The sequence below is a fragment of the Schistocerca gregaria genome, chromosome 1 (genome assembly GCF_023897955.1).
Source record: "Schistocerca gregaria isolate iqSchGreg1 chromosome 1, iqSchGreg1.2, whole genome shotgun sequence".
In the NCBI taxonomy this organism is placed as follows: domain Eukaryota; kingdom Metazoa; phylum Arthropoda; class Insecta; order Orthoptera; family Acrididae; genus Schistocerca; species Schistocerca gregaria.
Window position 1 is genome coordinate 1,082,832,447 of NC_064920.1, and position 25,386 is coordinate 1,082,857,832.

Genomic DNA, 25,386 nt, shown 5'->3' on the forward strand with positions numbered 1-25,386 from the left:
TGCATAATGTGCAGAACTTTCACCGTCCAGATAATAATTGTGCCAACCTTTCTGCAGATTTTTTGTTTACATATCGTGCATTCTTACTTCCACTCTTATCTTCATCTACATCCATACTTGGCAAGCCACCTGACGGTGTGTGGCGGAGGGTACCCTGAGTACCTCTATCGGTTCTCCCTTCTATTCCAGTCTCGTATTGTTCGTGGAAAGAAGGATTGTCGGTATGCTTCTGTGTGGGCTCTAATCTCTCTGATTTTATCCTTGTGATCTCTTCGCGAGATATACGTAGGAGGGAGCAATATACTGCTTGACTCCTCAGTGAAGGTATGTTCTCGAAACTTAAACAAAAGCCCGTACCGAGCTACTGAGCGTCTCTCCTGCAGAGTCTTCCACTGGAGTTTATCTATCATCTCCGTAATGCTTTCGCGATTACTAAATGATCCTGTAACGAAGCTCTCCGTTGAATCTTCTCTATCTCTTCTATCAACGCTATCTGGTACGGATCCCACACTGCTGAGCAGTATTCAAGCAGTGGGCAAACAAGTGTACTGTAACCTACTTCCTTTGTTTTTGGATTGCATTTCCTTAGGATTCTTCCAATTAATCTCAGTCTGGCATCTGCTTTACCGGCAATCAACTTTATATGATCATTCCATTTTAAATCACTCCTAATTTGTACTCCCAGATAATTTATGGAATTAACTGCTTCCAGTTGCTGACCTGCTATTTTGTAGCTAAATGATAAACGATCTTTCCTTCTATGTATTCGCAGCACATTACACTTGTCTACATTGAGATTCAATTGCCATTCCCTGTACCATGCGTCAATTTGCTGCAGATCCTCCTGCATTTCAGTACAATTTTCCATTGTTACAACCTCTCGATACACCACAGCATCATCTGCAAAAAGCCTCAGTGAACTTCCGATGTCATCCACAAGGTCATTTATGTATATTGTGAATAGCAACGGTCCTATGACACTCCCCTGCGGCACACCTGAAATCACTCTTACTTCGGAAGACTTCTCTCCATTGAGAATGACATGCTGCGTTCTGTTATCTAGGAACTCCTCAATCCAATCACACAATTGGTCTGATAGTCCATATGCTCTTACTTTGTTCATTAAACTGTGGGAAACTGTATCGAATGCCATGCGGAAGTCAAGAAACACGACATCTACCTGTAAACCCGTGTCTATGGCCCTCTGAGTCTCGTGGACGAATAGCACGAGCTGGGTTTCACACGACCGTCTTTTTCAAAACCCATGCTGATTCCTACAGAGTAGGCTTCTAGTCTCCAGAAAAGTCATTATACTCTAACATAATACGTGTTCTAAAACTCTACAACTGATCGACGTTAGAGATATAGGTCTATAGTCCTCCACATCTGTTTGACGTCCCTTCTTGAAAACGGGGATGACCTGTGCCCTTTTCCAATCCTTTGGAATACTATGCTCTTCTAGAGACCTACAGTACACTGCTTCCAGAAGGGGGGCAAGTTCCTTCACATACTCTGTGTGGAATCGAACTGGTATCCCATCAGGTCCAGCGGCCTTTCCTCTTTTGAGCGATTTTAATTGTTTCTCTATCCCTCTGTCGTCTATTTCGATATCTACTATTTTGTCATCTGTGTGACAATCTAGAGAACGAACTACAGTGCAGTCTTCCTCTGTGAAACAGCTTTGGAAAAAGACATTTAGTATTTCGGTCTTTAGTCTGTCACCCTCTGTTTCAATACCATTTTGGTCACAGAGTGTCTGGATATTTTGTTTTGATCCACCTACCGCTTTGACATAAGAGCAAAATTTCTTAAGATTTTCTGCCAAGTCAGTACATAGAACTTTACTTTCGAATTCATTGAACGCCTCTCGCATAGCCCTCCTCACACTACATTTCGCTTTGCGTAATTTTTGTTTGTCTGCAAGGCTTTGGCTATGTTTATGTTTGCTATGAAGTTCCCTTTGCTTCCGCAGCAGTTTTCTAACTTGGTTGTTGTACCACAGTGGCTCTTTTCCATCTCTTACGATCTTGCTTGGCACATACTCATCTAAAGCATATTGTACGATGGTTTTGAACTTTGTCCACTGATCCTTAACAGTATCTGTACTTGAGACAAAACTTTTGTGTTGAGCCGTCAGGTACTCTGTAATCTGCTTGTTGTCACTTTTGCTAAACAGAAAAATCTTCCTACCTTTTTTAATATTTCTATTTACGGCTGAAATCATCGATGCAGTAACCACTTTATGATCGCTGATTCCCTGTTCTGCGTTAACTGTTTCAAATAGTTCGGGTCTGTTTGTCACCAGAAGGTCTAATATGTTATCGCCATGAGTCGGTTCTCTGTTTAACTGCTCAGGGTAGTTTTCAGATAAAGCACTTAAAAAATTTTCACTGGCTTCTTTGTCCCTGCAACCCGTTATGAACGTCTGAGTCTCCCAATTTATATCCGGCAAATTAAAATCTCCACCCAGAACTGTAACATGGTGGGGAAATCAACTCGAAATATTTTCCAAATTATCCTTCAGGTGCTCAGCCACAACAGCTGCTGAGCCAGAGGGCTTATAGAAACATTCAGTTACCATGTCTGAGCCTGCTTTAACCATGACCTTTACCCAAATTATTTCACATTTCGAATCTCCGTCAATTTCCTTCGATACTATTGCACTTCTTATCGCTATAAACACGCCTCCCCCTTCACTGTCCAGCCTGTCTCTGCGGTATACACTCCAATCTGAGTTTATTATTTCATTACTGTTTACGTCTGGTTTCAGCCAACTTTCTGTCCCTGGTACTATATGGGCGTTGTGACCGTTTATTAAAGAGAGCAGTTCTGGGAACTTTCTATAGATGCTCCTGCATTTTGCTATTAGCACATTAATATTGTTATTCCGTGTTGCATTTTGCCTACTCCGACCTTGCCGCATCTCAGGAGGCATCTTGTCGGGCCTAGGGAGGGTATTCTCTAACCTAAAAAACCCACATGTGCACTCCACTCATACTCCGCTACCCTTGTAGCCGCTTCCGGCTTGTAGTGCACACCTGACCTATTCAGGGGGACCCTACATTTCTCCACCCGATGACGGAGGTTGAGAATTTTGCACCCCAGATCTCCGCAGAAACATCTGAGCCTCTGGTTTAAGCCTTCCACTCGGCTCTAAAGCAGAGGACCGCGATCGGTTCTGGGAACGATACTGCAAATAGTTAGCTCTGAGTCCACCCTGCGAGCGAGGCTTTGCACCTTCACCAATTCCGCCAATCGCCTGTACGAACTGAGGATGACCTCTGAACCCACAGGGCAGGAGTCATTGGTGCCGACATGAGCAACAATTTGCAGTCGGGTGCACCCAATGCTCTCTATCGTCACCGGCAGGGCCTCCTCCACATCTCGGATGAGACCTCCCGGCAAGCAGACAGAGTGAACACTGGCCTTCTTCCCCGACCTTCCCACTATTTCCCTAAGGGGCTCCATCACCCCCCTAACGTTGGAGCTCACAATAACTAATAAACCCCTCCCCCTGTGTGCCTGCTTGTGAACCCGTCACTCCCCTTGGGGAGAGGGTGGGCCAACCGCGCCCGGTGCCCGCGAAGATGTCTCAACAGCAGGGACAGTGGGTGAAGCATGTAAGACCTGGGGTGTACCATATTATAAGAAACAAAATTAATTGACGTAATTAATCTTCTTCCTCAAAGATTAACATTATGCTAAATGTACACTCCTGGAAATTGAAATAAGAACACCGTGAATTCATTGTCCCAGGAAGGGGAAACTTTATTGACACATTCCTGGGGTCAGATACATTATATGATCACACTGACAGAACCACAGGCACATAGACACAGGCAACAGAGCATGCACAATGTCGGCACTAGTACAGTGTATATCCACCTTTCGCAGCAATGCAGGATGCTATTCTCCCATGGAGACGATCATAGAGATGCTGGATGTAGTCCTGTGGAACGGCTTGCCATGCCATTTCCACCTGGCGCCTCAGTTGGACCAGCGTTCGTGCTGGACGTGCAGACCGCGTGAGACGACGCTTCATCCAGTCCCAAACATGCTCAATGGGGGACAGATCCGGAGATCTTGCTGGCTAGGGTAGTTGACTTACACCTTCTAGAGCACGTTGGGTGGAACGGGATACATGTGGACGTGCATTGTCCTGTTGGAACAGCAAGTTCCCTTGCCGGTCTAGGAATGGTAGAACGATGGGTTCGATGACGGTTTGGATGTACCGTGCACTATTCAGTGTCCCCTCGACGATCACCAGAGGTGTACGGCCAGTGTAGGAGATCGCTCCCCACACCATGATGCCGGGTGTTGGCCCTGTGTGCCTCGGTTGTATGCAGTGCTGATTGTGGCGCTCACCTGCACGGCCCCAAACCCGCATACGACCATCATTGGCACCAAGGCAGAAGCAACTCTCATCGCTGAAGACGACACGTCTCCATTCGTCCCTCCATTCACGCCTGTCGCGACATCACTGGAGGCGGGCTGCACGATGTTGGGGCATGAGCGGAAGACGGCCTAACGGTGTGCGGGACCGTAGCCCAGCTTCATGGAAACGGTTGCGAATGGTCCTCGCCGATACCCCAGGAGCAACAGTGTCCCTAATTTGCTGGGAAGTGGCGGTGCGGTCCCCTACGGCACTGCGTAGGATCCTACAGTCTTGGCATGCATCCGTGCGCTGCTGCGGTCCGGTCCCAGGTCGACGCGCATGTGCACCTTCCGCCGACCACTGGCGACAACATCGATGTACTGTGGAGACCTCACGCCCCACGTGTTGAGCAATTCTGCGGTACGTCCGCCCGGCCTCCCGCATGCCCACTATACGCCCTCGCTCAAAGTCCGTCAACTGCACATACGGTTCACGTCCACGCTGTCGCGTCATGCTTCCAGTGTTAAAGACTGCGATGGAGCTCCGTATGCCACGGCAAACTGGCTGACACTGACGGCGGTGATGCACAAATGCTGCGCAGCTAACGCCATTCGAAGGCCAACACCGCGGTTCCTGGTGTGTCCGCTGTGCCGTGCGTGTGATCATTGCTTGTACAGCCCTCTCGCAGTGTCCGGAGCAAGTATGGTGGGTCTGACACACCGGTGTCAATGTGTTCTTTTTTCCATTTCCAGGAGTGTATATTGTTCTATTTCGCACACCATTTACAGTCACATTTTATAATGTCACGTGGTCAATATATGCATTGTTCCCTTCATTTGTCTCTCCTTTTTGAAGGTGACATAGTAGTATTTTGAAATTCTAAAATTTGGTGTATAATTTTTGGGCATTTCTGGGTGTTTCAGATCACATGCTTGCTCATCATGGCCTAAGAAATATGAAATGTGATATCTGTGGCAAATGTTTCTTCTCCAAAAACAGCTTGTTTCGGCACCGTAGATCACATACTGGTGAGAAGCCATTTGAGGTTAGTGTATTTTTTTATGAAATACAAGTAAAATTTTTGGGTGATGGAAAATGTATTTTGGAGAAATATATTTGTTAATGTTTGTTAAGAAAATGGGTATTAGTGTTTCCGTAGACTTTTATATCACAATTAGATCACCAGCAGTCATTTAACACTAGCAATTATTTAAAAGTATCTGTAGTCAGTGGATGTTTCTTTTTAATTTCTGTCTAATTGTGTGATACATTGATGTATTATTAATTATTAAATGATAAAAGGTCACTCTATAGTATTGGGCTATATGTATGCTTCAAATGCCCTTTTTTCATGAACAGAATTCTTACTGCTTTTATAAAAAGCTGTTTTTGAATTAATTTTGAGAAAATAATTGCATGAGGACAAAAATTCAAATTTCCATTCTGATGATAGCTTTCAATTTTTTTTATATTGTTCTACTAAGCGTAGTCTTTTACCATTAAGATGACACATTCAGTTGCAGCCATTGTGGTATGAGCTGCCAGAGATGGCGATCTTGTGTGCATGAGGTGGCTCGTTTGTGTGTGTGATTGAATGTGTGTGTTGCTTTCTTTTCCGGATGAAGACTGTGGTTGAAAGTTAATGTATAAGTGTCTTATAGTTGTGCCTGTCTGCAACTGAGTGTGTCATCTTTACAGTGAGTAGCAATCTATCTTTTCCTTACAGTTTTAATTTCCAACCTGGTGTTTCCATTGTTTGAGTGTAGCCTTAATGACATTTATCTTTGTCAATTAATATAACATCAGATACATGATTAATAGCTCCAGTACCTCACCAGCTGGCTATCAGATACCTACAGAGAATTGGGTCATCCCCTAAAATTATAGAACAGTGCTACATTACACTGTCCCCATTAATACACAGGTTGTGGAAGTAGCTAATGATGTACTTAGGCTCCAACTATCCTGTAATGTGTCTTTGGATGCTGCACGAACTACCTGGTACTGAGGGGCACTTTTTAAGTTTTTACAAAAGCAGTGAAATAAAAACTTTCTTTAGTACAAATCATTTATTGTTTCTCAAAATACTTGTGACTAAAATTCATGCATTCTTGCATGTGTTCAAACCAGTTCTGGGAACATTTTTTGCATTCTGATGTTGATTCCTCCAAACTTGGTTTCAGAAGGATACATCATCATCTTGAGGTGATAAAAATCACTGCCTATGTACATTTTGTTTGACTTAAGATGACAAAAATAAGTTGTCTACTGATAAATCAGACAAAAATGGGCACTTAAATATAAATTCAATGTTGTGAAAAGAAAAGTTACTACTCACTATGTAACAGAGATGCTGAGTGCTGAGTTGCAGATAGGCACAACAAAAAGACTATTGCAAATGTAGCTTTCGACCAGTAAGGCCTTCGTCAAAATTAGACGACCAACGCCCACATACACACTCACACAAATGCAACTCACACACTCATGACTGCAGTCTCAGACATCTGAGGTCACACCACGAGCAGCACCACCAGTGCATGATGGGAGTGGCGACCGAATGGGGGGTAGGAGGAGGTGGAGGCGGGGAGGGGGAAGGATAGTAGGGTAGGAGTGGCAGACAGTGACATGCTGTTCGAGAGTGCGCATGGTTGAGGTGGAAAGAGGTTAGGGCACTACGTGCAGTCAGGAGGTTAAATGGAGAGTTGGGGAGTGGGATAGCAGAAAGACTGGATGCACTGGAGGAATGAGGGCTGTGTAGTGCTGGAATGGGAACAGAGAAGGGGCTAGAAGGGAGAGGACAACGAAGGTTGAAGCCAGGAGGGTTATGGAAATGTAAGATATATTGCAGGGAAAGTTCACACTTGCACAATTCAGAAAAGATGAATATCCCGTAACCCTCCTGGCCTCTACCGTCGTTACTCATTGTCCTCTCCCATCCAGCTCCTTCTCTGTTCCCATTCCAGCACTACACAGCCCTCATTCCCCCATGCACCTCGTCTTTTGCTTCTCTCCTTTCCTGCTATTGCCCCCCCCCCCCCTTTCCCAACCTCTCCGTTGCCATCCATCCAACCTCCCGACCGACCGAACATAGCTGCCCTACCTTCTTTCCACCTTGTCCCTGCGTGCTCTCCAAGAGCATGTCACTGTTTGCCACCCCTACCCTACAATCCCTCGCCCTCTCCGCGCCAGCCTCCTCCTCAACCCCACCCAGCCACCACTCCCATCATGCACTGGTTGTGCTGCTCACAGTGTGGCCTCAGATGCCTGAGAGTGCAGCCGTGTGTGTGAGTTGCATTTGCGTGAGTAATTATGTGGATGTTTGTCATCTAATTTTGACGAAGGCCTTACCGGCTGAAAGTTACATTTGTGACAGTCTTTTTGTTGTGCCTATCTGTGACTCAGCATCTTCGCTATATGGTGAGTAGCAACTTTCCTTTATACAATATTGTAACATTCCATCCTGGATTTTCCATTGTTTGAAATATTAATTCCATGTTTTTCTCTGTGCTATAAGCAGTTAAAAATATTTGGTGTAGGCACAGCTTTTAGGAATAGTAACACATGCATTATACAGCACACATCTGTACTAATTGTACTATTTTTTACTATTGATTTCGGTGAAACCTATCCAACTGCGTGTTCCAAACTGGCAGTAGTTGCTCATTCCGATTTGTTCTGCTAAAGTATGACTTGTGTCATACCCAAGATGTCGTCTGCCTTGGAACATAAACATTAAAGCCATGTAGTGTTTACATACCAGCACAGAGGGCATGTTGGGTATAACACATCTATATTAGTAAACAGCTAAAATGTTGCACAGTGTATAGTTCTAGTTGCAGGTTGCCTAAGGTCTTCCAGAGGCAACAAAAACTAGATTTTCAGGATTTCATACAATATTAACCAAATTAAAAAAATTATAAATGGTGTTATAACATACTCATTAAGAGGTATAACTTTACATTAAAGGTTTAATGCAGTGAGTTAAGTATTGAAGATATAAACTGTGTCTTTGTCTTGAGATAGTACAACTCAAACACACAATTTATCCAGACTATATTAATCCAGTGTTTGAAAATGAGAGCAGACTACACATAATTTCAAATCTTTTTAAAACATTGTCTTACTCACAGCTCCTCACAAAATGATAAAAACAAAGAAAAGTTTATTGCTTACTATGTTTTGGCCATTCAGGTAGTACAACTTCAGCATCAGGTGTAAGGTTTTAATTTATTACTTCTTTGCTACTAACTCTATTGGTAACAAATTTTGCAGATAATATCCACATACATCAGTGAATGTACCTCCAAAATTATGTGATTTTATGAGACAGTTCAATAGATATATCATAAACATTGTGAAAACGGAGAGCAAATTACCCAGACTATCCTCTCAAGAAGAATACAGTATATCAGTTTAATAAGTTATGATTGCAAAATACTAACACAAATTCTTTACAGAAGCCCGGGAAAACTGGTAGAAGCCGACCTCGGGGAAGATTTGTATTCCGGAGAAATGTCGGGACACTCGAGGCAACACTAACCTTTCAATTTCTCCTAGAAGATAGGCTAAGGAAAGGCAGATGTATTTTTACCTAGCATTTGTAGACTTAAAGAAAGCTTTTGTCAATGTTGACTAGAGTACTCTCTCTGAAATTCTGAAGGTAGCAGGGGTAAAAGGCTATTTACAATTTGTGCAGAAGCAGTGGTTGACAAGGGAGTGAGACAGTGTTGCAGTCAATCCTTTATGTCATTCAGTCTGTACATTGAGAAAACAGTAACGAACGAATGGAAAATTTGGAGTAGGATTTAAGTGCAGGAAGAAGAAATAGAAACTTTGAGGTTTGCCAATAACAGGGCAATTCTGTGAGAGAGGCCAAAGGCCTCGGAAGAGCAGTTGAACGGAATGGATGGTGTCTTAAATGAAGAATATATGATGAACATCAACAAAAGCAAGGTGAGGATAATGAAATGTAGTCAAATTATATCAGGTGATGTTGAGGGAGTTAGATTAGGAAACAAGACACTTAAAATAGTAGATGAGTTTTGCTATTTGGGCAGCAAGCTAACTGATAATGGCCGAAGCAAAGCGGATATGAAGTGTTGACTGGCAGTGGAAAGAAAAGTGTTTCTGAAAAAGTCAGTAGAAAGTTCAGGTTGGAATACCAATAATTATGAAAAGGATAAAAAGCTACTTACTGTAAAGATAAGCTGCAGACAGGCACAACAAAAAGACTTTTACACATTAAGCTTTTGCCCAAAGCCTTCATAAGAAAAGGAAAAAACACACACATTCACACAAGCAAGCACACCTCTCACACACATGACTAGCATTAGCAGCCACAGGTAGCAGTGATGTGTGTGAGGTATGTGCTTGCTTGTGTGAATACGTATCAGATTTTTTTCTCTTCTGATGAAGGTTTTATCCAAAATCTTAGCGAGTAACAGTCTTTCTGACGTGTCTGCAACTCAGTGTATTGTCTTTACAAGAAGTAGCAGTCTATCCTGTCCATAATTGTTGTTTCTGAAGAAGAGAAATTTGTTAACATTGATTATAGATTTAGGTGTCAGGAAGTATTTGTACGGAGTGTAGCCATATATGGAATTGAAACGTGGATGATAAACAGTTTAGACAAGAAGATAATAGAGGCTTTTGAAATGTGATTCCACCGAAAAAAACAGAAGAGTAGGTGGGTAGATCTTGTAACTAGCGAGGTGGTACTGAATAGAAGTGGAGAGAAAAGAAATTTGTGGCACAACCTGACTAGAAGAAGCGATTGTTTTGTAGAACACATTATGAGAAATCAAGGGATCATCAATGTAGTATTGGAGGGAAGAGTAAAAGGGTGATAACCACAGAATGAGACTAAGAGATGAATACAGTAAGCAGATTCAGAAAGAAATAGGTTACAGTAATTGTTTGGAGATGAAGAGGCTTGCATAGAAGAGAGTAGCATGGAGAGCTGCACCAAACCAGTCTTTGCACTGAAGATCACAACAGCAACATTCTCATCCAGTGTTTGATAATGAGAGCACTTAGTGACTTCCAACAAACTTTTAGATACTTGACATGAAATGTAATTTAAGACATTTAACTCACTGGTAAAGTAGTTGTGTATGCCTCAGTAGCCAAGTGCAAGTCTTCATTAGACGCCCCTTTGGCAACTTGTGTGTTCCTAATCTAACCCATTTCTCCCACAGTTTGACATGGAATCCGAACCGCATGTCATTCCTGGTGATTCTCCACATCACTAAGAGGTGAAGGCTAGATTAAAGGCAGATGAAAAATATGTGTTGTGGACCTGGTATTTGACCCCACAACCTCTTGTTTCTGTTATGTGCTTTATCACGAGACTACCAAGTCCAACAAATGTAAAGTAATCAGACATATGAAGCTGTTTTATGCATTGGAGTTTGATTCGTTGAGGGTTTACTGGTGCTATATTGTAGTGTAACATTTCAGAATGAATAAGCATTCCAGTTGTTGAACACAAGTTGAATAGGTTTTATGATTCGTGGATAGGGACAGGAAAATTTTGCGAAAGTGGTAACATGAAGAGTAGTATGAAATTAGTGGTTCTTAGAGAAATAACACAAACTTGGGTATTTCTATGAAATATCGTAAAATTTGCCATTTTCTCATTTAAAAAAATATTATAAATCTGAGGATGAAAGTGTACCGATGTTCATAGCTGACAGCTATTGAATGCTGAACTTGCATTTTTCCTTCTTTTTTGTGAAGGCTGATATTCATGTATAATCTTAAAATGACAGTTCATTTTGTTTTTAAAGAAGTATTATGGAACTTAAAAAATAACACTAAAATTGGAAAAAAGCACTGATATTGTGAGGAAAAAACACCAGGATCGAAAAAAAACCAAAATTGGAAAAAATATGCTTAATTTGATTTTTTAAAAAATCACCAGATTTGGCAAAAAATAATGGTGAACTTGCCATAAAAAATAGCACCAAAATTGGAAACAAATAAGATCAAAATTGGTATAAAAGGTAACAGTGAAATTGGCGAAGAAACAAGTTGGGCAACAAAATAGCACTGAACTTGGCAACAAAATAACACTGAATTTGGGAAAAAATTGCATCTAATTTGACCATAACATCAAACAGTTTTTTCCTGTTCCTGCCCATGGATAGTCTGAAATTGACCAAAATTCGTAGTCAAAAATAAAAGAGCTAGTTCAGCTGTGTGTTGTATAATGCAGTTCTTAACAAATAATCAATTGTTTGGCAATTGTGTGGCAGTGGCATTGTTGTGATGAAAAACAAAGCGAAGTTTTCATTTTTTTTATTTCATTAGCGACTTGCGGCAAACAGGTTGGTATACAGCGTTCAACATTTGATTCTCTAAAGCAAATGCTGGGCATGCCCAAGTCTCATTCAGTCATTGCGCTTTGCAAACTAGTGACTTTTTTTTGTTTTGCCTCAACTTGGACATAGCTACTTAGTTTAGGGCTCTTAGAAATATATTCAAGTTTCATGTCCAGTTACAATCTTGTATATGATTTTGCATTCTTCCAGTCGAATTTTTTGAATGTTTCCACAAAACTGACATGAGCCTATTTTTGAGTTATGGGGAAATTGTGCAGAATCTGTTGGCAGCACGTCTTTTTCATAGCTGAATGTGAAATCAAATTTACTACAGTCTTCACAACCTATCTTAAAGATTGCAAGGGGTGTCACCCTAGATTTTCTTATGGAATTCTTCAAACTGACCAGTGTGCCATACAGCCATAATATGAGAAAGAATGAAATTACAATATTTATTTTGCTACCTACCTCCCATAGCACATATTCTGCATTTCAGCCACTTATTTAATTTTTTACCTGTTTCACGATACTCAAGTTCTTATCTTAATGATATAAAAAAAAAAAAAAAATAACTGGAAAACTATGAGGAAAGTCTTAAAATTCTGTATACTTGCAAACTTCAGGGCTATAGATGATTGTACTATTTATGTTATTTAAGTATTTTTACAGTGCAGAATTTTTCATTAGTGTAGTAGTATTTGTGGGCTGGTGATAACTTCATTCACACAGCAGTTGCAGTTTGCGTTGCATATACAAATTTTTCACTTCTGTTATTTTTGAGCTTTCTGCTTTCTTTGTTACAGTGCTTCTTGATATAAAGTTTTTAGTTCAGTACTGTAGACATGAACTTTTGGCTCTGGAACATGTATCTTAGTAACTCCATTCTTTCATTACCTTGAAATGTTTCCCACATGTTTTGTGCAAATGAGAAATATTTCTATAAATACTCTCTTCAAAGAGGGCAGGTAGTGTGCTTTTGACAAACTATACTTATCCTCACAATTGAAATTATTGTAATGTATTGGATGTCAGTATCTGTTTCAAATTTTCTCAGTAAATCCTTTTTGTACATTAATATTGTAAGGCTTTAACAAATTTACTAGCTTCCTAAGATCTTTATTCTGTATTCTGTCTCCATTTAAGTAAAAACCTCATTGTCTACTCACTACTTGCTTAGTTGAAAGTAACTTGTAAAACAGCAAGCACTTCTCTAGAGAGTGAACATTTATGTTTTGAACCTTGCTTGCTAGTATAAATTGGTCTATGAGTAAATTGTTAATTTTATTGCTGATTCAAGTAATCAGTCTGATTCGTCTGGGCTCACTTGCATGATTTTATGTCCAGTGAATCACTATTATTACTTCTTAGTATTGCAAGCAGTATAGGTAAGAACAAACCGTACATTTGAGGCCCTGAGTGATTTACAGGTACATGAACAAGACTGGAAACAATACTAAGCTTTCGGGCAATGTGCTTCTTCAGAGCTGCTAGTCCAGAAACACACAGACATACACATACACATGCTTAGCTATGTTGTTCCGGCACTGCAGCTGAACTGTGATGGCTTGTAGTATTGGGTGGAGGGGGTGAAGGGAAAAAGGAAATGAGGAGTGGGTAGAAGGTATGGAAGGGAAAGAAGTGGCTGGTAGCAAGAGGCAACAAGCATGTGGAGTAGGAATGCATTACCAGTGAGCTCATTCTGGCTAAGGCAGAAATAACTGTGTACGGCACATAGTGTTGAGGACAGGTGGATTGGGAGGGAAAGATAGAACTGAAGAAGAGGGAGACTCCAGGCTGGTGAGCATGAGAATGAGTGCCATGGGGAGGGGATGGTATAAAGATGTGTGTTAGACAGGGGCTGGTGGAGACTGAGAACCAGAGGATTGTGGGATGCAAGCATGTGTTGTAAGGTGGTCACCATCTACATAGTTTAGAGAAGTTGATATGGGGGGGGGGGGGGGGGGGGTGATCCAGATGGCACAGTGCTGAGAAACAGCCATGTACTCAACTCTGCTCTCAGCCACACTGTAATTAATGGTGTCCATTCATGTGGGTGGACATCTGGTTGGTGGTCATACCCACATAAAGGCTGTGCAACAGTTACATCTGAGCTGGCGTATGATATGACTGTTTTCGCAAATGACTATGCCTGTGACAGAATAGCAGTCCGAAAGAACAGACACCATTTTGATCTTGCAGCTATTGTGAATCAAGGCGCAAAACAATTAAAGACATTAGCTGCCAGTGAGCAATGGTTTATATGAATGCAGCAAGTTGAAAATTTGTGCCGGTCTGGGATTTGAAACTGGGCTTCCTGCTAACTAGGAAGTTGCAGTGACCACTGTTCCATCAGGACAAAGTGGTCACCACAACAGCATGGACTGCCCTAAGCCCTCCTCCCAACGGACACAAATTCTCAGGTTGTAACTCGCAATAGCGATGTAGTGCCCTTGCTCGTTAGCCGCATCACTCGTGGCATCTCGCTGATTCCAGTAGGAGTTTGAGCTTGGCATGCATCTGCACTGAAGAAATCATTGTCTGTCATCACCTTAATTATATATGTGTGGTGTCTGTTCTTTCGGACAGGAATTGGTAAGATTCTATGATTAATGAAGCTTATGAACAGAGGCACTACATCAGTAGTGTGCATTATAAGGTGGGAATTTGGGTCTGGCAGGAGACACACTAGGGTTGTCCATTTGGTTGTGATGACCACTGTGTTGGGATGGTGTAGTGGTCAGTACATCTGAATAGTAAGTGTGAGTCCCAGGTTCAAATACTGGTCCAGCACAAATTTTCAACTTGCCCCATTGATATCAACCAGTGCCCACTAGCAACAAATATATTTAATTCCTTTGTCTCTAGAACAGAATATTCCTGAATATTTTGAATGGTTTATAGGGTACATCTTGTATCTGAATGACTCATACGGCAAGGAATTGGGAGTAGTTGTGATGAAAGGGTAGACTTAAGTATTTTGTAGATTGGTTGGGCAGCAAAACACCTTTTTGGTTGGGGAAGGGAGGGGACAATTATGGGTAGGAATTTCCTTGTGTATGGGCATGACAATAAGTGGCTGAAACCATGGCAAGGGATACGGTTAGGTGCCACATTTGTATTCCACGCACTTGTTGCTAGTCCCTCCCAAATGTCAGCTGGTTTTCCATCCAGCCCTTTCGCGCCCTTCCCACCTCATTTCACACTTCAACCACTCTTCCCAATACAGTCTCTTTCCATAGGTCTAGCTACTGTGTTGGTACAAGTAATCAATCAGGACAGTTGAGCTGTGCAGGTGTACATATGAATATGTGTACAGTGTACTTGTTATCTCTGAATAAGGTCATTGTTAAAAAGCATTGCAATATTTTCAGACTTGTGTATGTGCCTGTCAATTACTCAGCATTTCAGCTATACGGTGAGCTGTTATATTTACTTATGGATGACCAGACCGTTGGCTGCATGTGGCCTGCCAGTAATCTGATGGCAGCCGTCTCTCACCTTTCATTCTTGTAATTTATTTTTTTACTCATCTGTCATTCCCTCTCCAAAATGATTGGATAGTCCAAATTAAATTCAATTAAGCAAATCTGCTGAATTTCTATTGTTATGTCAATGAGAACAATGTTATAAGTATTGGTAGATAATGCCTTAAAATGTGCCAGCCTCTTTGGATCAATGTATATATGGGAATGAAATTTTTCATAAGGAACATTAAGAAATCAAAAAAATAGGAACTGCATGGTGAATCACAATTTACAGTCAATTTTGAGCTTGTCTGTCACAAAAATTGAGCCAAACATAAAGGTAGTTGTGAAATCAATGGAGTGTCTTGTTTCAAATTAAATTGTGTAAATGATGTTTGTGTAAAAATACATTGCTGTAATTATATTCATTAAATGCACCGAGTGATGTGAAATATATGTTTGCTGCCTTTACATAGTCATAGTAAGAGGTTTATATCCTGCAGTATTAGAAAGTCTGTACGCACCTGCCTTTAACCCATCTGTTGTTTATATTTCGCCAAGGACCTTCCATGACCAGAATCTTTCTTATTTCCTTTTGTGATATTTTCACACTCAGTCTGTTGCTGCCCAGAAATAACATGGCAAATCAGAACTCATATTGTTTATTTACCTGCATATTTGAATGTAATATTAAAAGTAAACTACAGATCAACTTGTAACAGTAGTTTCCACGGATTACAAATATTCTTGTCTTTAATACAGCATAATGTTAGCATGTACCTATATACTGGACCTGTTCTACAAATTGTGGTTCTGTTCAGACAGTGGAATGCAAATTTTGACCCTGATGAGTTTACTGTGAGACTTATAATAAGGTTTAATTGTTGTTAGATAATCTTAGCAAAGACATTGCCCTAAAGACCAGTAATGCAGTAAAAGCACAGTGACAATAGTTTTTAGCTGAGCAGACTGCAAGGAAAAAGGAGGATTTAAGGATTTGACCAGTCGTAGTTCAGTTTGTCCTCTACTGAATCTGGTCAGCCTTCACCCTGTATTTATAATCTTATTTCATTTCTCTGCTCCTTATCAATTCTGTCACATGTAATTGTAATTTTTGCATTCTATGTATTTTTCATTTTTTCCTGCTAGTAGTTCTGCGAAAAATGTTTTTGATTGTAAGACTATTAACATTTTCTCATCCTTTTCCTTTATTTCTTTTTATTTTATTTCTCAAGAAATTCCATTTTAACATTTTTTTTATAATTGCAGTGTGGAATTTGTGGGAAACGATTTGCTGATTGGAGTAATCGAAAACGACACATGGATCGACATCAAAAACCAGGGCTGGTACCCAGTCCAGAATTGCAGGGAACGAAAAGACCCAGTAGTAGGAAAACTGATTTAGTAATAAGCAGTGAGGAAGGGAAAGGTAAAACTTATACAAGCTTAAGGTCATTTTTAGAATCTTCAGAAGTAGCAGAGGCTTTATCTGATGGTAAAACTGATGAGCGCAGCAATTCAGAAGATGTAGAGTATTTCACTTTTTTAACATCAGACAGTATTGGAAATGAAATTCAAGAAACCTTTTTTGTGTCTGAGACCAGAGAGCTGGCTGACTGTGAAATGGTTCTAAATGATACTGTCACTCTTCATGCAGCTGAAAGTCTGAATGATGGTATTGTCCTTCAACAAGGGACTTCAAACAATGAGGTTCCAAGTTTTCAGGAAGTAGATGATGATTCCAATGACCTTGATGCATTTCTGGTTTCTAAGAATGATGTTTTAAATGATGACATTTTACAAGAAAATACAGCAAATTTAGTGGATGAAAATAATATTCTGCAAGAAGCCATTGAGGAATCAGATAATCTTCTTGAAGCTTTCCTGGCCAGTGAAAATAATGAGCAGCCAAACGACATTGACATGAACATCATGGGAGACAACTCGGATGAATTTGCTGCAGACCCAGAGGAGAATATGAATATAATTGAAATTTCCCTTGCACCCAGTGCAACTGATTCTGATCTTAGTGATACATTTGGTTCTAATTTAGCAACCAAATCTGACCACTTGCTTTTTCCTCATGACAGTGATGCTGAAAAAGATTCAGTTATTCAAATGCTCAATAATTTAGGAACCATTGTTATGTAAATGTACCAAAAATTTATCCAACATTCCTAATATTATCTAGTCATACTTATATTGAATTTTTGATAAAGTGTTTATATATTTGCCTAGTTACATTCCATTATTTTATATTTCCCGTTTTTAAATTATGTAATTTAACCACCTACGTAGTCAAAATAAGTGATTACATATTTTGTTTTCTAGTCACAACAGGGATATTAATGAAAATGTTGAAAATGACAGGGAATGTTTTCATTTGTGTCCTGTTTCAGAAATTTGTATTGGGAGGCAAGCCTGTTATTTTGAAACATGTTTAAAAATTTTAATATTAAACCTTGTAAACAACAGAAGTATGTAAAAAGTCTGGATAGAATCAATTTTTAAGCAAATAATAATCCCAGTGCCTCAGTATTTTTGCCATGTCAAATTTGAGCGAAAACCCTAGCTTACTGTGCCTGTTGTTATCAACAACTGATTGGCATGCCTCCTATTGCAGTTTCCTTTTATCATCAGTATTCATTTCATAACAGCTGACATACGCTGTAGTGATGTCACAGTTATGATAAGGAATAACAGTTTTGGTGCTACCAGAAATTACACCAGTCTTTGTTAGAGCAATACTACTTAAGTATCACCACTACAGTTCAGATATAAAAACTCATTGTGTTTCTCTGAACTTCAGGAAATTACTGTTAATGGACTGTGTGTTGAAATTTTTAGTGCTGTTGTATTCCAGGCTACTCCTTTTGCACCAAAGTCTTCAGATTGTAGTACAGACCAACCTTACCCTTTGTGTAATGATGCCATATTTAATTAGGTTATTTTACCTCATTTTTCAATTTGGGGAATAAAATTATCTTTTGGAAAGGATTTGGTTGCTTACTGGACAGTTATCAAAATCTGTTTTATTTGTAGGATTAGATCCTATCTCATAACCTTATATATCTCAGACTAATTAGATTTTATTGCAAAGCAAATTGCTTTTGAAACCAAAATTTGAGTTTTCTAATTGCAGTATTTTTGCAGTTATTTAACAGGGCAGAAAGATGCCTGATATTATTGATATGGTACACAGGTCTTCCTATTTTGGTATCATTATCTCCATGTTGCTCCAGGGGTTTTTCATAGACCCCTTCAATTAATTTACCCATATTCTTTTTAAAAATGTGTCTTCTAATATTGTTACAATTTCTGAACAAATCATTTTTGGAGTTAACATATCTTTTGCTGTAGATGTATTTCCAGTCCACACCTTGGGAGGCACTTTATAAGGACCCGAAAAATTTCACTATGTATCACTTCAACTACCTTCCAAAAGTGACACATCCTAAACATTGGTATAGTCTGGGACTGAATAATACAGTTTGTAATAAGGGATTCAGCAATTTCACCACAAGAAGAGAAAAATTTGAGGAGGCTAGATGTGATAATCTTTAGTATGAATAGGTGAGGTTTTGCAAGTGACTTTGAGAATAAAGCCCAGTGGAAGAATTGCTTTACTTCAAAGTTTGTTCTACGTCTGCCAGTGGTTTCTATAACAGACAGAGTCAAACTGCTGAATTCTCTAAGTCCCCATCAACTGACTGCTACCAGGTCTGAACACTAAGTCTACTTAACTTTCAAGTGCATCCTGACTGTCTAACTGCTGACTTTTGACTGACTTGGAGCATTCAGCCCTCAAGTTTTGGCCCATTTTCCACTAAGAGCCTGTCTCCCATAGCTTTGACATGAGGTTGAAGGCTACCCTCATCTTAATTGACTGTGATTGAAGTAATACTACTCTTTCCAGTCTTGGCAGTGCCCAGACATTGTGTGGAAGAAGAAGGGAACTCTTTTTCACTATGAAGGCTGCTTCTCAGCCCTGTCATTGCCCATCATTGATGTGATGGTGGCTCCACTAGGACTGTTGATGTTTTTAAAAATATTGGGAATCAGATGTATCAAATTTTAAAAACATCATTATCGGCCCTTGATATATCGAAAAAAAGTATTGATATGTTGATGGAAAAAATATTGTCCTAATGGCCTATAAAAGTATTGGCAACATGTTGTAAATATATTGTCAGTATAGGAGCTGTACATGTAAGTACTGATTTATTATTAGATAACCCTTGCATCAACAAGCTAGCAGCCTGCTTATTCGCCTTGGATCAAGAATTGAGAGGAAAATGATGCTTATTCATGTAAGTGGCACAATAAAAGAGTGTCCAATGTGGTCTGTCGTTCAGTTTCATCACGTATCGGATTTGTCCATAACACTTTATGTTGACTTCCCTGTTTTTTTCATTTCTGCAAACGTCAACGACCTAGCAGTTGCAGCGTTAAATCTGCGTGGTGAAGCTAAAAGTTTCAGTTACTTTTGGTAGCACTGAGTGCCGATTATGTCAGTTTTCCTCTCACACATCTCCACCCACCGCAAAGGCCAGTCTTGTCATTTTGATATTTGTTCATCATTTTCAGCAACTGTTTTTGAAGAATGCTGATGTGAAGAAATTGCATACCAGTTGCTTGAAAATTGTTTTCTAAGGCATCTGATGTGCTGTTTCTTCACATTAGAAATCTTGTTATCCTATTCACACCTCAACCTCCCCCAATGCCATCCGACTTCTTCTTTGTGCCACCTGCACTTCCTTCCCACTGTCAAAGAGAAAATTGGACCTGTTGAAAGCTTAGCAGTAAGACTGCTTTACACAGTGAAAGTAAAATTATGTTTTACTACATTTTCAAAAGAACAAGTTCAAATATTTACCAAAAATTGCAAAAAAATATAGTATAAAATAAAAATATTGACCCTCAATATTCCCATTTTGATATCAATATAGTGTAGAAAAAATATCACTGATATATATAAATATATTTTAGAAAAAACATCACTATGTCGATATTTTATCAGCACCCCTAGTCCCCTCTATAAACCCTCTCCATTTGTGTCTCACCTTCCACACTCTCTGACTAGCCAGAATGCTGGCTTCAACGTTATTCTCTTCAGCATTATTCTGTCTTGATAATGTTTCTATGTGGTAAAGTCTCTCTCATCCAAATAGACAATTCTGATTCACCTGCTGTTTGAGTAATGCCAAGACTCCATCTGTTAAAAACCTTGACTGCATTTCTATTATGCATAGGCTTGAGTGACCTGGTGTCTTGGTGCTATCTTGGCCTGACTGTTTGATACCATGCTTCTATTGCCAACCACATGGAGATGTTCCTCTTTCCAATTGCTATTATGCTTATTACTTGGCTTTTTCTAGGACTTGGCTGTTTCATGTGGACATGACGTCAGTGTAGTAACACGGTTCACGTTTTCCGTTGCACCTCACATAGTGTAGACCGGGAACTGTCTCCTAGGCCTGCCCGATGTGAACTGACTTGGCACAGCCCATGCTGCCTGAGTTGTTGTTGTTGTTCCGCTGGCAGAGGTCGCGACCAAATTCTTGCGTGCCCTCTGGTGGACGGAACTCTACTTGCGGCAACTACCGTCCGTGACGAATCGCGCCGATGTGCGCCTCCCGCGATCTTTCTGGTGGCTACTGCAGTCAGCACTCAGGTTATTCTGGCAAATATTCATACTGTTGATAGTAACCCACCACCCATAAAGGTCAGATAGTTTAGAGAGACTATTTGGAATTTTACTAACATTGATACTGTCTGCCTTACTCTGGTCTGTGAAGAAGTTTTTGATTAAGGTGCTTTGGATTTGGAGTTATTTGCATGTGGAAATTGAGTACAGTAAGAGGGCTGTTAGTGTACAGCAGATTTTCCAAGCCTACCTTATCATTAACAGCTGATGGAAAAGGTCCCCAAGAACAACGAAGCTTAAACAGTTGTAGTAGAGGGTAGCCTAGCTGCTCCAAAAAGAGATCACGGTTCTCAGAAGTTGTCCAGTATCACTGCCTCTTTCCTTCTCAGTTTTGCTCTATGACATTGTTAGTTTGTAATCATGTAGAATTAGTCTTTTAAGACTGGCAAAGGTATGATGTCCAGTGAAATACAGTATGTGGGTGTATTTTTGTGATACTGCTCATTAACTGCCTATTAAATTAGAAGTGGCTTTTTCTGCTTGAGTTACTGTAAATTCTATGATTTTTGCTAAGTTTCCCATTAAAATTGTTTACTTCAACCTAGTGAATATTTACTAAACTGTGGCAGGTTTCAGCATGATGTGCATTTGTTTTTCCTACTGTCTTGTTAACACGTGAGTGTGAATTCAATAAAGCCAATATAGAATGTCAATAACAACTACCTTTATGAATTTCAACTGCCTTACAATTTCTTGTAGGCCATTAACAGCATGCAGACATTAGTTGTATGTGACATTATCTGATCCACCACAGGTCACATGTAATCTCTCATTGTTGTCTTATAAGAAACATTATTTACCATAGATATACTTGGTCATAAACTAATACATTTATTTTATTATTAGTGTTCCAATATTTTGTGCATTTTGAATGTAACTACTACCCATGAAAATTAACTGTTTATTCTGTCGTTTAATTTGCTTAGTACATTTTCTGCTCAGTTTGATGTGGTGTACTTCTTGTTTTTGCCATTGAACAATGATTTTGACTGGCTTGAGCATGTATAATGTGCATACTTACTGCAACCAATTTATTTCTGGTTGAATTTCTTTGGCATGCATAAAATTGAGGAGACTTCATTCCTGCCAAGGACTCTGTTTGTTTTACTGACCACGACTCTGAGAAAGAAGTAGCATTGTTTCCAGATCATTTTATGTTGGTGGACTAGCTTCATAGTCATGTTTATCAGAGATTGATAACTTAATATGATTCTTATCTGATCCATTCTTTTGAAACATCATCTCAGATGTCTTATTTCAGAATCTGTATGATCCTTATTGGAAACTGTGTTAGTTCATTATATGAGAGCATTTTAAAGCAAACATAGTGAAAACTTTGAGCACTGTTGTTGAAGAATGTATGCTTCAGGTTGCAGTATGCAGAGTCCCAAACCACCCACATGGTTTATAGTTAATCGAAACATCTAAAAATCTGAAAATTTCCTTTCCTCTCTATCTCTCACCACATTCTTTTCTGAAAGAAGTACCACTTCTGTGCTGACAACAAGACTGTGTAGAAGTTAACTATTGGTTGTAAAAGGAGACCATAATAGCAGTCATGATAGTCACATGTTTATAATGATGATAATGGGAGAGAAAACTTATAGGTCTTATTTCTGTTTTAAACATTAGCCTTGCATACTACTGAGAATACTTTGTGTGAAAGAACGTTGTTGCAAAAGCTATTGTTCTGATAGAATCAGCTAATAACCAACCAAGGCTTTCTCTGTATGACTCATCTTCAATGGTTGTTGAGTGACTTAAACTTTTTTTAAATGATTTGAATTTATCTAGTTACGACATGAATAGTTTCCAGACTATTTTGACTTAACTTCATCCAAATAATACACAAATTCTTGATAACACTTTTGTGTGTCTTTTCATGGGAATAAAAGATAACAGGGTTGCCTCTGTTCAAATTTTGAAAGGGTTATGTTGAATGATATATTCAATAGAGTAATGCAATCTTTGCCATATATTATTGTAAATAATGATGCATATAATATAAAACATGTAAATTGTAACTTGAAATGTTGTTAAAAATCATTATCATTTGAAGAATTATGTTTTCTGAATGTAGTTATATGCAATGAAGAAAAACAAAACACTCTGTGTGGTCATTCAGAGTTCACAGATTGTCTGAATCATGTCTAGTCTTCTAATGAAATAAAAAATCTAGTCTTCTTCTATCATTGCCTGATATTTTATACAAAGTTTATTAAGTGAATCTTTAATTTTAATAATGATGTAAATAAAATAGAAAGAAACTTCCACATGGGAAAAATATATTCAAAAACAAAGATTCCAAGACTTACCAAGTGGGAAAGTGCCGGCAGACAGGCACAATGAACAAAACATACAAACACACACACACACAATTACTAGCTTTCGCAACCGATGGTTGCTTCTTCAGGAAGGAGAGGGAAAGACAAAAGGATGTGGGTTTTAAGGGAGAGGGTTAGGAGTCATTCCAATTCCGGGAGTGGAAAGACTTCCCTTAGGGGGAAAAAAAGGACAGGTGTACACTCGCGCGCACACACATACACACACACACATACACACACACACACACACACATCCATCCGCACATACACAGACACAAGCTGTGTCTGCTTGTGTCTGTGTATGTGCGGATGGATATGTGTGTGTGTGTGTGTGTGTGTGTGTGTGTGTGTGTGTGTGTGTGCGAGTGTACACCTGTCCTTTTTTTCCCCCTAAGGGAAGTCTTTCCGCTCCCGGAATTGGAATGACTCCTAACCCTCTCCCTTAAAACCCACATCCTTTTGTCTTTCCCTCTCCTTCCTGAAGAAGCAACCATCGGTTGCGAAAGCTAGTAATTGTGTGTGTGTGTTTGTGTGTTTTGTTCATTGTGCCTGTCTGCCGGCGCTTTCCCGCTTGGTAAGTCTTGGAATCTTTGTTTTTGAATATATTTAATTTTAATAATATAGCTAAATGTTATTTTTTGTTGAATTGCACTGGATTATGGATGGTAGTAACCTATTTTGAATCTGAAGCAGTTACTATTTTTTTAGTGAAAGCTTGAAGATGATTTTTAAATATCAGAGAGGAGGAAATACTGAAAAGGGAAAGCCACACAGATGCTGGTCTATGGGGTTTTGGGAATGTAGTCAAAACCAGTTCTTTTCTCTTCATGTTATTTTCATTGGAACATATCTAGCCGTCTCTTGACTCAAAAGAGGGATGACAATACAAATTTTGTGTCCACCTGCCCCCATTTATATGTACATAAACAACTGGAAGAAAGTAACTCTCTGGGAAACAACCTGCCTCCGTGCTCTGTACAAGGGACCTATGGTATCTATGGATCACCAACTGTTTACATGCTTACACAGCATCGATGGGACCACAGTACTGTGTCTTTGAGATGTGCATGTTAAAAACATGAGATTTCATAATCTGTACAAATTGAAGCTTGCATCACTATTAAGTAAATCCCTTTGCAGATGGATTTCAATAGCTTATTTAATGACTGAATCTTAGAAAGATGAAGTGGATGCAGAACATTGGTCGCCATTGTAATCCATAGAATGCTTTGTTTGGTGTTGAGCTATTGCTAATATGACAGTCTAGAGCAGGTAGCTGTAATATTGACATTCCATGCATCATCCTGGGTGTTTCGTCTTGTTTGGTCAGCTCATTGTAGACAACAGTCACTTGAAATCTTAAAGACATCTGCATTGTGAAATCTTTGCTCATTATATATAGAACCATCTAGAGTGGCTATCTTCAGTGCTGGTGGAAATATTACGTTCATTTTATGTTTGTTGAGGATCCTGTGTACTTTGGGAGGAACACCGTGTACGTGTGGTAGGAAAGACATTACTGTAAACACTTCCTCTTCAGGCTCTTGATGTGGCATTTCCATCATTGTATTCAAATACTAAGCCTTATGGATACTATGTAATAGCCATTAAGTGCAAAGTGTTAGCGTTCATTGTGGAGATGGTTATTCTTGGTAACAGCATTTGCCTTGTAGAAAGGTGCCTTCAGAACACCAATCTTGGGCTACTGATACACATCCATGTGAGTTGGCCTGCAGTGAATTGTATCTTCCAGGGTGCTTTCAGTGTTAGGCTCAGTCAAGTCATTGAATAATGATTGTTATGTGTTATTTTCAATCTCCATGGTGAAGTGAATGATTTCATTGTTGGGAGTGCCTGAATTGATCTTTCTGCTTGTCATGTTTCATTTTTCATGTGCTGTGGCTAATTATGGGATGTTAGTTTGATTTTGTTATGATATGGCAAGGTTTGGGGCAGTTTTTTTGTTTTGTTTGCTTCTTTGGATTTTTGGGTATTTCTGACATTTTCTTCGATTGGTTGTCTACCTGGTAATTTACTTATTGGACCGATGGTAGTGACTGCCCTGAGTAGGTCTTCAAGTTTGGTGTAGTGCCTATCTGGTGCGACTGTTGGTTTGGTGGGCATCAGTTTATTGACATGTTTGGTTGTTCCAAGGGTCAATGCAGATGGGATGGTTCTCTCCCTCACAGTTTGT

General features: G+C 39.6%; 1 protein-coding gene across 2 annotated transcripts in view; it reads left to right on the forward strand.

The window, feature by feature from the left end:
- LOC126281879 (zinc finger protein 37-like) overlaps nt 1-23,185 on the forward strand; it is a 77,433-nt gene extending 54,248 nt beyond the window's left edge. For both annotated transcript variants that reach the window (XM_049981196.1, XM_049981186.1), the window contains exons 5-6: nt 5,299-5,420; nt 16,431-23,185. In XM_049981196.1, coding sequence (XP_049837153.1) covers nt 5,299-5,420; nt 16,431-17,312 — 1,004 coding nt within the window. In that variant the 3' untranslated portion in view covers nt 17,313-23,185. The remainder of the gene's footprint in view (nt 1-5,298; nt 5,421-16,430) is intronic.
- The last annotated feature ends 2,201 nt before the right edge of the window (nt 23,186-25,386 follow it).